The 16,608-nt window shown below is 48.2% G+C and overlaps 1 protein-coding gene across 2 annotated transcripts in view; it reads left to right on the plus strand.

Annotated features, from left to right (window-relative positions):
* Positions 1 to 16,608, plus strand: part of CSMD2 (CUB and Sushi multiple domains 2) — a 916,430-nt gene that overhangs the window by 733,834 nt on the left and 165,988 nt on the right. For both annotated transcript variants that reach the window (XM_084814421.1, XM_084814422.1), the window contains exons 31-34: positions 1,916 to 2,032; positions 5,811 to 5,924; positions 9,620 to 9,715; positions 14,541 to 14,744. In XM_084814421.1, the coding sequence (XP_084670547.1) occupies positions 1,916 to 2,032; positions 5,811 to 5,924; positions 9,620 to 9,715; positions 14,541 to 14,744 (531 nt within the window). The remainder of the gene's footprint in view (positions 1 to 1,915; positions 2,033 to 5,810; positions 5,925 to 9,619; positions 9,716 to 14,540; positions 14,745 to 16,608) is intronic.

Below are 16,608 nucleotides of genomic sequence, written 5' to 3' on the forward strand. Positions count from 1 at the left end.
GTAGGGGAAAATTCATTCGATTTGCATTTTAATGTGAAGTTACCTAATTTTGCACTTTCAAACCAATATGCCAACCAAAACTCAGTTATCCTTCAAAAATCGCACTTCTCTGGATTTTGCAATGCAGCCCTCAAGTCAAAATTGTTTTCAGCAATGTGTATGTTAAGGAAAGGTGCACACAACAAATGTGTGTATTAGTGAAAATAATATTCAACAATGCATTATATTAGGAAAATTATTTGCAAAAATGTGTGTATTAGGCAAAATTGCGTACACAATGTATGTATTAGGGAAGTGTACAGAAACATGCATACAACAATGTGACCTTAAAAAAAAAAACTGCAACATTTGTCACACAATGAACTTAATACAGGAAAAATGAGAAATGGAGAGAAACCAAAATGGCCTGTGCCAGTTGTCTACACACACCCTGTCCCAAGAATGACTTGCTTACTTATCAGGTCCCACAGGTCAATAACCCACATAGCTCAGGACATTTCTGACAGGACCTCAGCTTTTCAGATCAAAGAGAGACTGCTGAAAAATTCCATAGTAAGGCATTATCCCTCTGAGTCGATGACGGGGTGCTCCTAACGAAATATGCATCAGGCAGCAGCTCTGCTTCGGGTGAATTCTGTATTTCCTCAGTGGGAGACTGCAGAATGCCTACTTACTTGCTGCGCATTGAATTAAGAGAACTAGGGCTGCGCATGGACCCCCAATCCGACTCAGAAGCCGCTTTGGGGCTTCCAAGCCAGGCCGATTCGACTCAGGCTTATTGGGGGTGGGGCTGTCTCATCTCGGCCTATGAAACCAAAGCAGGATTCGGACACCCAAATCCCGCTTCGCCCCCCCCAACATGCCACCCAGCCCCAGCTCCTAACTTGGGCCCTTGTTCCATGGGGGGGGCGCCACTGCCAGGGGAGCCACCACTGCTGCTGGTGCCCCCAGGGGAACTGCCGCTGGGGGAGCCAATGGCGAAGGGACTGCCAGCACTGCCCGTCACAGTCCGCCAACCGCCTGTTCTGCCCTCTTTGCACCAGCCGCCTGCCAAGCCTGGGCAGCCTCCTTCCTTGCATGGAAGGAGCCCGTGAAGGCATGAGTCAGGCGGCAGAGGCAGGAGTCCCCCTCCAACTGCGCCCTCTCCCTCCTTGCAAGGAGGGGAGGATGCCTGGATGGAGGATGACTCCTGCCTCTGCTCAAGCCTTCATGGGTTCCTGGCTTGCGAGGAGCCCGTGAAGGCTTGAGGCAGGCGGCAGAGGCAGGCCTCCCCCTCCAACTGCGCCCTCTCCCTTCCTTGCAAGGAGGGGAGGATGCCTGGTTAGAGGATGACTCCTGCCTCTGCTCAAGCCTTCATGGGATCCTTGCTTGCGAGGAGCCCATGAAGGCTTGAGTCAGGCCAGCGGCGGCAGCTTGCAATGAGGGCAGGCTGCCACCAGCGCCACCGGGGACCTGCTGCCGCTGCCAGCTCCTGGGCCCTCTGGATGTTCACCGGCAACCATCTTACTGTTCCAGGGAATGGGGGAGCCATTTTTACAATGGCAACTCCCTGTGTTTCTGGAAATACAGGGAGCCACCATTTTAAAAATGGCTCCCCCCCCCCTCCAGAACAGCAAGACAGCTGCTGGCGCACATCCAGAGGACCCAGGTAAGGAGCTGGGGGCTGGACGGCGGTGTGGCAGCTGGGCCTCTGGATTGCACTGAAGCGCGTCGGAGTGACCCGATTCACTTCAGGCCACTTTGGGGGCCCTTTGCCTGAAGCACCCCACTTCAACTCGGAACTTGGGCTTCGGGTCAAAGCAGTGCACAGCCCGAAAGAGAATCCAGTTAGGCATCTTTGAAAGGAAAGGGAGATATGCTTTGGGGGACTGGCAGGCAAACTGATGGTGTGTGTGTGTGTTTTCACCTGTTTCAGCACCATGCGGAGGTCAGTACACTGGGTCAGATGGTGTCGTGCTGTCTCCAAACTATCCCCGGAACTACACCAGCGGACAAGTGTGCCTCTATTTCATCGTTGTGCCCAAAGACTATGGTATTTTCTGGGTGTTCACAAGTCCCAATTGTTAGGTGGTCTTAAATTGTTACAGTTCTTTGCCCATCAGAGGCAGCCCAAGATGTTTTGGTGCATGAAGCAGGCCCACGTGGTGGTCAAAATATAATAAGGAACAACATGATTGGTAATTTCTTGTCTTCTAATAGTATCCCAGGAGCTGCTGCCTCACCCTAAGTAAGGGTGCCCTGTTTCTAGGGGAATCAATACGTTTGCACCTATTCGTGGCAGCAAAGATTCCATCTAGTAATTTCCTCTGAAGCGGGGTGGTGCGAACACTGACGGACCCTAATTGAAATTGAAATTGCATGTCAAGGCAAAACCCAAATTCAGCTCTGAAAATAATCCGTAGTTTATATAAATCATGCACATTAAGCATATTTTTCACATTTGTTTTCCTTCGTTTGCATCTGAGGTCCAAGCCAGCATGCTATCCCTCCATTTTGCCATTCTATTGTGAGATGGAGAATTGGTAGGGGTGGGATTCCCCATCGTTGCCTTAAGGCATCCCACATTTATGACAAGAACAGACCTCTTCTCCACTACCTATTGGATGCAGCCAGTGGAGGCTGGTGGTTCCAGTGTCAGTGGGGCATTGATTCTGCTTTGGATTTCAGTCAGAACCAGTCAGAACTCTAAAGGAGCTATCCAACCTTGGATAGCTCCTCCAGAGTTTTGACTGGTTCTGGCTGAAACCCGGACCAGATTCACCGCTCCACTGACATCGGCGCCCCCAGCCTCCACTGGATACAGCCCCCTCCTGACTTCACAACCTCAGCAGCAAGTTCTAACAGCACAGGACCATTGGGAGTCTTCCTTGGAGACCACCCCTGCAGGCGTCAGAAGGAGGTTGGGAGCGGGTACCCTGCAGCATTTCAGCACAACAGCTGATTTGCAAAGTTCACAAATCTTGCCACCAGCTCTGCCATTGAAATTTCCCAGTGAGGGACTGAGGCGCTTGTGAATCTGTAAATGGGCATTTACAAGCTGCAAATAACAAATCTTGGAAGGGAAAAACAAGCGATGACAACAAGGATTTGAGCCTCGGGGTTTCAAAGCAGAAAGCTGCTGTTATGCTTTGAATGTATATATCCACACACAAATAACCCAAACCTTTAGAAGGCAGCTTTTTTTTAATGTTCTAATGATCTCCCTGTTATTTCTTTTCCCCGCATTTTTAAAGGAAAAAAAAATTATGCTTGTCGCCCAGATACATTCACAACGAAAGCCATCATTTCGAAAAACCCTGAATGTGGAACACTGCTTCTGGGCACAATCCAGACAAGGGCTGCTTCTGTACAACCGCCATTCATTTTCTGTGGGGCATCTAATCTCAGAATTTGGATTTTTGGTTTTAGTACTGAGCAGCCATCACTCTTCCAATCCTGCCTCTCAGGAATGTCTGTGTTCTTGAGGACCATTTCTCTTAGTGCTGTGCCGAAAATTTCTTCCACATTTTTTTTCAGGCATTCTCATTCAATTTGATAGAAAAGAAATTGCTTTAGAAAAGAAATTAAAAGGAGAAGAAAATTTTGGAGAAATTGTCATGAATGGAGTTTGGGGTTCTTCTGCTTGCCTTACTGATGAGGTGGCCGAGGAGTGTGTGCGTGTGTCCTGTCTTTCGTTGTACGATCATTTCTCTGGCAGCCCATAGCGTCCTTGGCTACCTGCATTTCAGTTAAAGCCCAGGGGGAGGCATCACGAGGTCATTCCTCTGTAGGGCCTTTTCAGATCAGGAAGGACGTCCAGACAGCCTGGGAGGCTGCAGAGCAGTGGAGAGATGTGTAACAGAAAGAAAAACACACGCAGCACCCTCAGCCAGCTTGCAGTGATTAAAACACCACCCAGGTAATTCAAAATAACTTATAAAACTCCCTGAGAATAAGGCAGAAAAATGGAAACCTATTTTGTGGGGGAAGAGACGTCCAGGAAATTGGATGAGAAATTTTGGCACAACACTAGCTCCACCCCTTCCCTGGAGCTGGACACAACACTGTCCCCATCAAAATGGCATTGTGGAGGATGCACAATGTCGGCCTGGCTGACGTCACAGCTGATGCTGTTGCCACTAGCAGTGGCAGTGCAAAAAAACAAAAACACTTAGCACAAAAAGAAAGAAGCTGTGCAACAGTCGCTGCCAACGGTGAGCCCTATCTGAGAAACGGAGAGAGAATTTCACTCCATTCAGGGAACAGTTTTAGTTTTCCAAGCTAAACAGCTGGGATTGTTTAGCTTGGAAAAAAGGAGGCTAAGGGGAGACATGATAGAGGTGGACAAAATTAGGCATGGTGTGGAGAATAGAGATAGGGAGACATTTTTTGCCCTCTCCCAAAATACTAGAACCCGGGGTCCTCCCATGAGGCTGATTGGTGGGAGATTCAGGACAGACAAAAGGAAGTCCTTCTTCACACAGCGCATAGTTGAACTATGGGATTTGCTACCTCAAGATGTAGTAATGGCCACTAATTTGAATGGCTTTAAAAAGGGGTTAGACAAATTCCTGGAAGATAAGTCTATCAATGGCTACCTGTCCTGATGGCTATGTGCTACCTCCAGTACCCGAGGCAGTATGCCTATGTCCAGCAGTTGCTGGGGAACATGGGCAGGAGGGTTCTGTTGCACCTGTGTCCTGCTTGTGGGTTCCTGGTCGACAGCTGGTTGGCTGCTGTGTGAACAGAATGCTGGACTAGATGGACCCTTGGTCTGATCCAGCATGGCTACTCTTATGTTCTTATGTTCTTAAATTGTTCCCCCAATTTCTCTGCCCATAGATAGGGTGGAAAATTTCAAGAGGCAGTTCTAATTTCTCTTCTCCATTCAGGAATCTGTGAGTCAGAAGGATATTTTGCCATACAAACTGACCCCTTTTGCATGTGACGAGATTTCATAAAAAGAATATAAGAAAAGCCCAACTGGATGAGATCCGAGATCCATCTAAACCATCAACTTGTGTCCAACTAGCAGGGTGGACAGACAACAGCTCCCTTCAGCTATTGTGCCCCCTGCCCCCCCCCCAGCAACTGTTATTCATTGTTATCATCTCTGTGATCCTAAAGTTCTAGTAGCCACGGGAAGGCATGCATTTGCCTAATTGCCTTTTAAAGGTGTTTAAGTTGGCACCCATCAGCACATCTTGTGGGAGTGAATTTCCTAGATTTATTATGTGTTTGTGTAATGAAGTCCTTCTTTATGTCTGTCCCAATTTTCCTGCCAATCATTCTGCTGAGCGATCAAGAGTTCTAGTATTAACGAGACAGGGAGAAAACATTCTCTTCCTCCACACCATGCATAACATTATAATAAAGTTAGTGTCATCCCACAGCAAGGGCTTCAGAACCCCTTACCCGGGTGCTCCCATTCAGGACTCTCAGCCGTGCCCTCCCCCAGGATACCATAAGCAGCAAGGGGTGCAACCAGGCCAATTTCCTCTCCCGCTCCTAGTTTTCCTTTGTCTCTTTTCCAAATGACATTTGACATTCTGTGGGCCCCTGAGGCCCCTGAGCATGTTCAGTTCTCATTAGGCTGTTTGTTCTTTTTTTCTTTTGTGGGGTGGGTTGCCCCTTTTGACCCTTTTTAAAACTTCTGCTTAACTTGGGGTTTATCAAAGGGTGCTGATACCTCCCTCATGTTTCTGACTGGCCCCACTTTGGCTCCAGGTCTGTGAACACAGGTGAACTGAGATCACTATCAGAGGGAGCGATGATGAACTTGTGCCCTTTCCTGAATGACACCATCTTTTCTCGATGTGTTTCATTGACAGTGGTGTTTGGTCAGTTTGCATTCTTCCAGACAGCTCTCCATGATATAATTGAAGTGCATGACGGTCCTAACCAGCATTCCCGTCTCCTCAGCTCTCTCTCCGGTTCTCACACAGGTAAGGACAGGTTCCCCTCTTCGGTATGTTTTTTTTTTTTTGGGGGGGGGGAGATGCTCCCAGAGATGGGAAGGCTTCCAAAGATCTTATCAAAAAGGAATAGAGGTGCGTCTGAGTCTTGCCCCCTCTGGAGGACTCCTCATCAGAGAATGACTTGAGCCTAACAATCGTGGAGGAGCTGCCTTTGCTAGGGATATCAGAGAAATCTGTTTGGGGGTGAAGTTCGATGAGTTTTCCAAGGCTCCCCCCCCCCCGACATCATTTTGGTTCCTGGAGCAGCACCCAACTTGATCTGCAGCAAATGCCAGTGCATTGGGCCTCACTGACATCCATGGCGGAATTCTCCGCCATCCCTAATTGGATGTTCGAGCTCGAGCGGACTGTGCCTTTAGCAGGGCTGGGCTTTCATCGGTACTGCATTGAGACACTGACCCACCTCCGGTAAGCTAGCTTGTTACTTGCCCATATGTGTGATGCACAGAGACCACGAAGAAGAAAGTCAGGTTGCTTACCTGTAACTGTAGTTCTTCAAGTGGTCATCTGTGCATTCACACAACCCCCCCCCCACCATTCCTGCTTTGGTGTCAACAGCACCATTGGTACTGAGGTGTCCTTCTCCTCGGTACGGGACTGCTTGCGGTCTCAAGGAACTGAGGGGAAGGCGGGAACCCACGCTATATATGCCTGAGATGGTGGGGGAGGTTTTGGGTTCCCGCCAAAAAACTATGCAGCTTGGAAGTTTCCCCAGCAAGTCTCCGCGCAGGCGCAGAGCCCATATGTGTAAATGCACAGATGACCACTCGAAGAACTACAGTTACAGGCAAGCAACCTGACTACATTCGTAGGAAAATACGTAAGTTTCTGCTGAGGCAACATTGAATGGAATCGGGGACAATATGCTAAATGCTGCATACTGAGATAAATTATGTAAATACTGACGTAAATACTTACGTAATTATTTGCATATTTTTCCACACGATGAAAAAAATTGGCATCCATCTGTGGATGGACAACAGAACAAAAGGCGCCTGACAATCCGCAAAACACAGACGGAGCGGATTTTACACAGTCCGTACATCCCTATTCAGTCCTCACACATATTTCTCAAGGGGGAAAAAAATATCTGTGGGGAAATTAAATAAGGGCCAGGAAAGAGCTGGACCCAACTGTTTTTAGGCAGCAGTTTTTCAGAGGGAGGGCTCCAGTACACCATCTTATGTCTGCTTGGGGCCTACTGCTGGTACACCTATCAGTTGGACAGGCCATTTCCAAGTAACATCCGCCTGACCTGCTGCCCCAGTGTTGGCATCTAGATTAAGGCAAATCTGAGCAACCTTTATCTGCAAAGAAGGAGGCACATTTTTCCCAGAGAGCCACCGACTGCACTGGCTCCCCCTCTCCAGAATCCTGGCAAAGGACGCCTCGCACAGTATGGAAAAGGATTGCTGGTCTATTCTGTGTGGTCACAGTGGGGGCAGAGAAGTGCGTGTACATCTTTAAATGGTCGTTCATCCATGTTCGGTTGGATTCGTCCTGAGTACTTCTCCAACAGCACTCTAGCCGATGTCCCTTGTTTCATTGCCCTCAACTCCCTGTTAAACCAGGGAGCTGACCCGGCTCCACCAAGAGCAAAGCAGTGCTTAGGAGCCTGGGCCATTTCTGTATTCCACAGATCAGCCAGAGCTTTGACAGTGCTGCTGACGAACAAGGCAGGAAATTCCCCAAGCTCATTCAGGAAACCATTTGGATCTATCAGGTGCCTGGGACGAAGCATTCTAACTGGTCCTCCACCCCTGCCAGGGTCCTTACCACCAGCCAGACCAAAACTAACCAGATAGTGATCTCTCCATGACAATGGAGGAGAAAACCAGAGCGAGAGTGTGCCCTGCTGCATGTGTAGGGCCAGATACAATGAAATTATCTGCCAGTCCTGACTGAGTGACCTAAGCATGTACGTTGAAATCCTCCAGAACAAGAAGCCTGGCTCAAGAGGAAAGACTGTTGAGTAGCAGGGTGGATGGTACACCAACAGAATTCCTACATTGTCCCAGCCACCCAACCACAGCAGCATCCAATAAAAACTAGCAGAGCGTTGGATGAAGCATGTGAATAGCAAGATACAATTCCTATAGACTGCTGCCACTCCCACCTCTCCTCACCCTCAAGCCGTAGCCTGTCGTATCACAGATACGGATTCTCTTCTTCCTGGAGAGAAGAGCTGGGTGAGACACTGCCCCCGCCCCCCGTTCTCACAAACAGGTCTCCCTGATACAAGCCAAGTCTGCATTTTTATCAAGAAAACGTTACAGAAGCACTGTACGTCTCCAGTGTTCTTTTCCACAAAGCCAAAAACCAGGTAGCACTTCCCTCAGTAAACAGTCTAATTAGACTCTTTACACCTGCAATATTGCATAAATTGCACTATTTATGGCTGCCATTTTGTGCAAAATGGCAATTTCTGTAAAAGGTTTACCCATGATTTTGCATAAAATGGCGACTCACAGACAAATGGGGAACCACAAGCTTGCCCGACTCGGCGCATGCATGCTGACTGAGTCAGGCAAGCTCAGGGGTCCACGAGCTGGCGTCCGGGGAGCAGAGCCGGTGACAATTCGCCGAGCTTGACCCCAAACCAGATTCCTCCAACATCCCTACTTATGGTCCCTTTGTAATATTTGCTTCATGGATTAAGATGCAAGTGGAGCATCACTAGGGAAAATAAATAGACTTCAGCAGGCTGCATGACTGCTAACCTGGCGTCCCAGGGAACAAGTTGTACTGCCCCAGTTTCAGCAAATAAACCTCCCTGCTCCCACCTTCCTTCAAACAGTGGAGCTGCCTGTTTCTCTCACACATACCTCTGCAGACTACCTCCACCACTACCATCTGTGCAGGTAAATGGTCCATTCAGGAGAAACATCTGCAAGTGGTATGTTGTACCTGATTGATCTTGGCATTATTTAGATAAACTTCATGCTGGCTGGGGAATGCTGGGAGTTGTAGGACTTCTTTCTGTCTAAATGTGCATAAAATTGCACCCTTAGCAATTCACATCATCTAGAGTGTCATCTGCACTGACTGCCAATCCATTTCCAGGCCCAATTCAAAGTGCTGCTTGTAGCCTTTCAGCCCCAATTGGGGCCAGATAACCTGAAGCAGCATCTCCTCCCATATCTACCCACTGGAATGCTAAGGTCATTGTTTGAAGCCCTCCTCCAGGTGCCCGTGCCAAATGAAGAGAGGCAGGTGGCTATAAAAGACAGGGCCTTTTCAGTGGTGGTGCCCCATCTCTGGAATGCCCTCCCCAGAGAGGCTCACCTGGCACCTACACTATGGTATTTTGAGTGCCAGGACTTTAAAACAAAAAAGACTTTAAAACAAAAATTCCAAAGATTTTAAGAACTGTTTTTAGATCTTCTTCACACCATCTTATTTTGCTGCTTTGGTTTTGCTTTGTCTTTACTTTGGCTTTATGTGCTGCATTATCTTGACTCTCGCTGCTTGTTTTCTCTTGATTTTATTATGTGCTGTCCTTTGTATGTTATATTATTAATTTACGTGTATCCCACCCAGAGAACTTAGGTTGCTGGACAGCCTAAAAGTATAAGAAACAACTGAATAAATAGGTAAGAATTTCTTGATTATTGCATTTTGTGGCCAAGTTGTTTTTGTTGTTTGTTTTTCTCCTCCCTTAGGTGAATCGTTGCCTCTGGCCACCACCAACCAAATACTGATCAAGTTCAGTGCCAAAGGTCAAGCCACTGCCAGAGGTTTCCATTTTGTCTACCAAGGTACGCAGAGAGCCTGTAAACAAACTCAGACAGATATTGATAGTCGAATGGGAGGCATGTGTTGGGTTGGTATAGAAGCCAATAGGGCAGGGACGTCCTGGAAGGAGTTTGAAGGACTGTGGCCTAAATCTCACTGAATGAAAAAGCGCACGTTATCATTATGCCATGGTTTGCAATGAATTTAAATTTAAACCCAGCACTTGTCTGAGCTCAGCCAATGGTGTAGCGGAGCAGGGGTTCACAGGGGCACAGCGCTGGCACATTTTTTAGCTCCGATTCTCATGGTAGCATGAGACGTTTTGGAGCATGAGGGGGAGAAGTTTTTGGAAGCATGAGAAGCATGAGGGGGAGAAATAGGTCTTCTCAGCAATGCTATATGGTTCCCTGTGGCTTGGACTTGACTGGCAATTAGGATTCCTTCACTTTACAAGAGACCTGCTCCTCTAGCAGATGAAAACTCTGAGAACTGGTTTGTTGATATGGATCAAAGCAGCTGCCTGGATTTGGGGCTCTCCTTGAGGGCATAGCTGTCGGGACTGTCATGATGCGTGCCTACACTTCAAAGGTTACCACTACACCACTGAGCTCCAGCACCGCAGTATTAATGCATTTATGTCAGTTTCTCCTGCTGCCCCACCCATCACTTCGCTGGTGTGGCCTGATGACCAGTCCATCTGGTAATGATTCATAACTCCCTCTAATAGCAGATCAGGTGGCGTGTGTCAACAGGATTGTACCCAAGTGGCACTGCTGAGCAAGCAGAGGGAGGTATCAGCATGCTCAGGGGTACCCCAAGGTTTGCAGAAACACAGAAGCACTTTGCAGGGGGAGAACGGTAAGAGGCCAAACAAGAACCCAAACGCGACTGGTGAGGACCGAGCATGCTCAGTGTCTGTGGGTGGGGTGGAATTAAATAGTCTGGAAGAGGGCATAGCTGGCTGGAACCCTGAACAGGCATGCTGCAGTATTTTGCATCAGGCAGGCCCCATGTCTTTATTTTCATTTTAAAATGTCCATTGCCTTTTCATTAAAAAAAGAAAAGATGCCCAATGCTCAATGCTCAATGCTCAATGGAGGCTTGGTGGGTCCAATTTCAGTGGGGCTGTAAAGCCATTCTGAGTTTCAGAACCCTCCTAAACTCTAAAGGAGCTACCAAGGTGGTGAACCCACTCTCCAAAACTGGTTCAGCACTTTGGATGACTCCTTTAGAGTTCTGGCTGGTTCTGACTGAAGCCCAGAATGGATTCATGGCTCCACCGGAATCGGAGCCACCCGCCTCCACTGCCAAAGCTTCTTTAAATCCACCCAGCCCTCCCAGTTCACAAACCCAGAGCCTACGAAGTTCCCCAGAACACTTGAAAACTACTGCAGTAGGTGTCTGTGACACCAGGGCCGCCATCTTCCCAACACCAAAGACTGTCCAATACTGACACTGGCTGCAGACAACTGGAGCTACAAATGGTTATTGCTAAAGTTATCTTCCCCCAACCCACCACACGTGCACACACACACACACCATGACCTAGCAGGTTCCCCAAGCAAAGTGCTCTCACTTCAACTGGAGTGTAAGCCAGGGTAGAAGCGGCATGTACCACTTCCTCCTGGCAAGTCCGTGCTTGTGATGCTTCCGGCAGTGGCAGTGTCACTGCCACCGTCCTTCTCCTTTTCGTTCCCCGCTGCAACTGCCATCCCTCCTCCTTTTTTCTCTCTCCCCCCTCTCCCGGCTGCAGCCACACATAGCTTCTTTTGCCTCCCTCCTTCCCCTCAGTGCCTCACTTGTCCTTCCTCAAAACAAGCAAGGTGGCCATGGAGATCACCTGTGCCACAGCAGCACAGGTGATCTTCAAGGCCATCTCACCCAGAATGCCTCACTCCCTTTGATGAAGGACGCCTCAAAGTGAAGCGATGTCAGGGTTGTAGCTGAGCCCATAGAGTCCCAAGGCAGTTCTGATTCTGAGGAGGAGAGACAATTTGTGGGGGAGGAATGCTGTCAGACCTCAGAGGCACAGCTGGAGGGGGAGCCCCCCCCCCCCGCTCACATCCCTGCGAGTGGCAGTGAACCGGGTGTGGAAAGGGAGGGACAACCTGAGCTTTTAGACGCGAGGCACAGATGCAGGCAGAAGCGAGAGATTGCAGGGGCCAAGCTTCAACACTCAGCCTGATTGGCTCGACATCGACAGCTGCACCCAGAAGCATCACGGGAGAGGGAGAGATCTTCCCTTCCCACCCCTTAAGTTCAGAGAGTTGCCGCGTTTTTCCCAAACGGAGATCAACTGACGTCTTAACCCTTAGAAACCCTTAGATGGCTGTTCCTTTGCAGGTCCTCTGAGTCTCAAGCAATTAGCATCTGTATGCCTCATTAGGATAAATGGAATCAAAGCCTTGGAAAGCAGCCCTTTTGTCTGAGTGTTGATTCTGGCTATTGGAGAAGTCGGTGGGCAACAGGGGCATCCTGACAAGCATTTAGTCTGGGCAAGTTCTCTGGAGAGCTATGCCAGCCACTTTTCTTCTGTGGCATTCGTTCCGGGGGGGGGGGGGCTTCCCAGAGAGGTGTGGAGGAGGGACCAAAGTGCCACCACCTTCAGGGGCTCATTTGGTGCCCCTAAAATCTGGCGCCCCTAGCAGCCACCTAGTTTGTCCTCCTGTTGAGGCATCCCTTCTTCCTGGCCATGCCCCACATGAACTGACAAGATGCCCTAGAGACAAAGATGGTAGTGCTGAGTTTCCGCTTGGTGTACCACCAGCTTCCTCTGCCCCTTGCAAGTGCCAGACTTTAACTGCCATGCAAGGTAATGTTATTTGAATGCTTCGGCCATGGCTGCCCACCCCTCCCCGGAGAACAACAGTGTCTAGAAAGGCCCCAGGTCTCCCATCTCATGCAGACATGTGGAGAGGATGTTGAGTAGTCTGCCTCTGTGTGCGTGCAGAGTGCCTTTCTGGCTTTCAGCCTAGATAGCTCTTATTTTACCAGTCAAAACTTCTTTTAGCTTCTTTTGACCATTCTACTCTTTAAAGGATTCTTTCCCTGTGGTGTTTTTCAAAGGCTTAATTGGGAGCCCCTAATTAATGACAATTCTGGTGTGCATGATTTATCCCAGTAGGGCAAGCAGACAAAGCCATGAGACGTTCCTTCTCCGCAAGGGCTTCATAATTTTGGATAGCCCATGGAAAACTGGCTAGCTCAGCTTAGTTGCAAGATGGAGCCGCTGCAGGAAGGCTCGACCCTGATTCCTTTTGATGCTTTTTTGCCCTAATCAGAGAACCTTTCAGTCGACTCTCTGACTAATTATGGGGGGATTTTGATAGCAATTGTTAATGATTTAACCGAATCAAAGACTTTGATGAAGTCAAATAAGGATTGCCTCCTTCCCTCCGGAGTGTTAATTGCAACCCCCCCTGGGCTTCACAATCGTCGCTGATTGCCTCTCGGAGAGGAATGGCAACACGAACAGCCCCCTCCCAGCGCCTGACCTCCCTCAGCCCAAATCAAAGATCTTTCTGCCCCAGCAAAGTCCGCATGGATGTCTAGTTCAGGTCTCCCTGTGCTAGCCATGTGCAGGGGACGATGGGTGGCCTCAGTTGGATCAGTGAGGTTATGGCATGTATGCCAATCTTTCAGCAGTCTGAGAATAGTTCTGACAGCAAGGCCAGACTCAGCTGTGTGTGGGGTGGGGGGTGGGGGGGTATCCTAGTGTAAGGATAAGCGACTGGTGGGTTAGTGAGGACCCAGGGGGTTTCCATCTGCATCTTCCCTGCATTGCCCCCACCCTAATTCTAAGGCTCCCTGTCCCTTATGACGCAGCTCAGTGGCTTTCTCTGGCAGAATTATCGCTTCATGTGCCTCATCTGCTGACTTCCACGTGTGTACGTCAAAGTGGGAGTCAGCCGCTGAGATGTCCTAGGAGAGAACTCTACTAAAGCTTCCGTTACTGTTCATCTTTGGGAGGAGGGAGTTAAAGAGCTGTTTGCCTGTGTGTTGGGGCCTTGCTCTGTTGAAAATATGGCTCCTGTTCTAGTATCTGCCAGTCAAGGCTCTAGTGTTTCTTGATTTATTTATTTTTTTTAAAAAGCAGGGGCCTCCCTTCTAAATTTACCTTCTGCATGGCCTCCCCTGAATTCAGCACCGACTGCCTGCCTGTTTTGCAGGAGAGTGGCTGGAGAAAAGGGATCAATTTCCTGGATGTCCATGGGCCTTCAAAAAGTTAATCCAAACTTGGCACAATCAGATCTCCTAATGACTGTACTTCACCTTATTTATTTATTCTTTCTTTCTTTCTTTCTTTCTTTCATTTATTACTACACTGTATCCCACCTCACTTCCAAAGGGCTCAAGGTGGCACATACAATTCTTCTCCCCGCCGCCCGCCACCACCTGCCATGTTATCCTCATTCCTCATAAGAACCCTGTGAGGTAGGTTAGGCTAGGAGAGTGTGACTGGCCCAAGTGAGCTTCATGGCTGAGAGGAATTTGAACCTGGGGCTCCCCAGTGCTGGGCCAAAGCTCTAACCATTACACTACACTGCCTATTCATCTTCCGCTTTGTATGTGTGGGTTTTTTTCTGGGACATTTGCTGGAGAAAGAGAAGGAAGGCGCTCCATACAGCTCTTTTGCCAGAGCTTTTCCTGGAAACTCTGATAGATGCAATGTCCAACGTAGGCTCATGTCACTATTCCTGTCTTGAATTTCGATCTCATGCACACCCAAGAGGCCTGCTCCAGAGTTTGACAACCTTAGCTCTGCATACAAGATGCTTGGGTTAAGGTTTTCCTCGTCTTAGCTATGTATTCTGTCCCATAACGTTCTCCCCTCTGTGTCTTTTGAAGCGGTTCCGCGAACTAGTGCCACACAGTGCAGCTCCGTGCCAGAACCCCGATACGGCAGACGGATAGGGAGCGATTTCTCCGTGGGGGCTGTGATCCAGTTTGAGTGCAGTGCCGGTTATGCCCTCCAGGGATCCCGCAGCATCGAGTGCCTGACAATGCCCGGAGCCCTTGCTCAGTGGAACTCCTCTGTGCCTACTTGTGTTGGTATGTACTGTCAAGAACAGGGCAGGGCTGTGGGTGGCTGAACATGAATCCGGGCCAGAGTATTCTTTTCCAGTTCTGGGGTTCCTGAAGACTAGGAGCTTTGCTACATGGGGCTGTTAATCTGCTGTATCTACTATCGGTTTCATCGCAGGATGAGATCCAAGCTCTACACTTTTCCCCTACATAACCTCTAGGTGGCCCTATGCCATAGTGGAATATTGAAATTATACACGTAGGAAAATGTTTTCTTTCACTTTCACAAATACTTCTCCATTTTCCTTGTTCTAAAAAATACTGGGGAAGTGCTCTTAAGAAACAGATGGTCATGACATCGACTAAAGAACCTGTAAACTACTGTGAGTAAGGAATGACGAGCACACAATAAATGGCTTGTGTAGAAAAGCTCTAAGTGGCTTGAGCTAGAGTCTCTCTCTCTCTCTCTCTCTCTCTCTCTCTATATATATATATATATATATATATATTTGCTGTATATGTCTTTGTATCCTTTGCTTTTTCAATCTGATCATGGACCACAATAAACAGATTTGGACTTGGGCTGTATCCAGAGCCTGAAGTGCCAGAGGCTGGAGCTCCTGCTGTATTGACCAGGCAAAAGCTAGGCTCGTAATATTTATATAGAAACAAATTTCAGTAGGTAACACCAAAACTGAATGATCACAGGCACACTCTGGATGAGAGCTGCAGCACAGGTGGGGTATCCCCTGTTTTTCAGGAGTTAAATTCAGCCTCCTGAGAATAATGTGTGTGTGTGTGTGTGTGTGTGTGTGTGTGTACAGATGTATACACACACAGAGAGAGAGAGAGAGAGAGAGAGAGAGAGTTTCTAGTCCTTATGGTTGCAAAGATCTATTTAAAAGTATGTGGACAATGCCTACTGAAATCTCGGCAACTTCTGCAAAATAGTATTACAGAATAAATTAGGCAAAGCTAGAAAATTTACATCATTTCTCTTAATTTCCATGATTTAGACTGGATGGAGAAGCCAGCTATTTTTGGTGTAGAGTATTGATTACCTTGTCACAGGATTTTAGCTTAATTTAATTATTATTATTTTGGCAGAATACAAACAAGTCTGGATACCTGAGCCCAAAATGACTGGGTAATGATTTGGGATTTAAAACGCTCTCTCTCGCTCTCTCTCTCTCTCTACCCCTCCCTCTCTCAACGCTGAACTGAAATGCATGGGAGGAGGGTCCACAGCACAAATGGCATAACTTCCCGCTCTTCTGGCAAGAGAGGGTGTCAGTATGCCTCCATCAAAATGAACCGCCCTTTGTGAGGATAATTTTTATGGTCTGCGTCCACCGTTTTTGCTGCATTATTTTCAATGAGATGTGAATCCCCATCCACATTCTCCCAGCTCTAAGAAGGCTAAGTTCATGAGGCTAAAGCTGGATAAGCATGGAAGTATTTCTGTACAGCTCCAGCAGACAATTAAGTGGCCGGAGCAGTCTGGCAAGGCAGAGTGTCCTGCTGGTTACTTAGACAAGCGGGATACATTCTCGTCAGATGAGAATGAATGCAAATCCACACAAGATGGATGCACATGGATGCAAAGAATATACAGAAGACGGGGAAACTATTTTTCCCCCACAAACATTTTTATGCCCCCCTAGAATAGCAACCTTTCCAGCAAAAATAGCTTCTCATGACAATTCGGCACAGCAAAACCCAAACCTCGCAAAAATTTGGTACAGTACTCCACGGATTTGGGGGTGGGAGTGGAAGTGGAAAGTAATTCTGGGAAGTGGTATCAGGTACAGTGTTGAGAGAGGATAGCAGCCTGCTAACGATTAGCCAGGAAAGTATCAAGCTCGTATGCAGTTGATCTGTCAGAGTCTCA

The sequence above is a fragment of the Heloderma suspectum genome, chromosome 10, assembly GCF_057233095.1.
Source record: "Heloderma suspectum isolate Gila_16-S chromosome 10, 16-S_ref, whole genome shotgun sequence".
NCBI classification, from domain to species: domain Eukaryota; kingdom Metazoa; phylum Chordata; class Lepidosauria; order Squamata; family Helodermatidae; genus Heloderma; species Heloderma suspectum.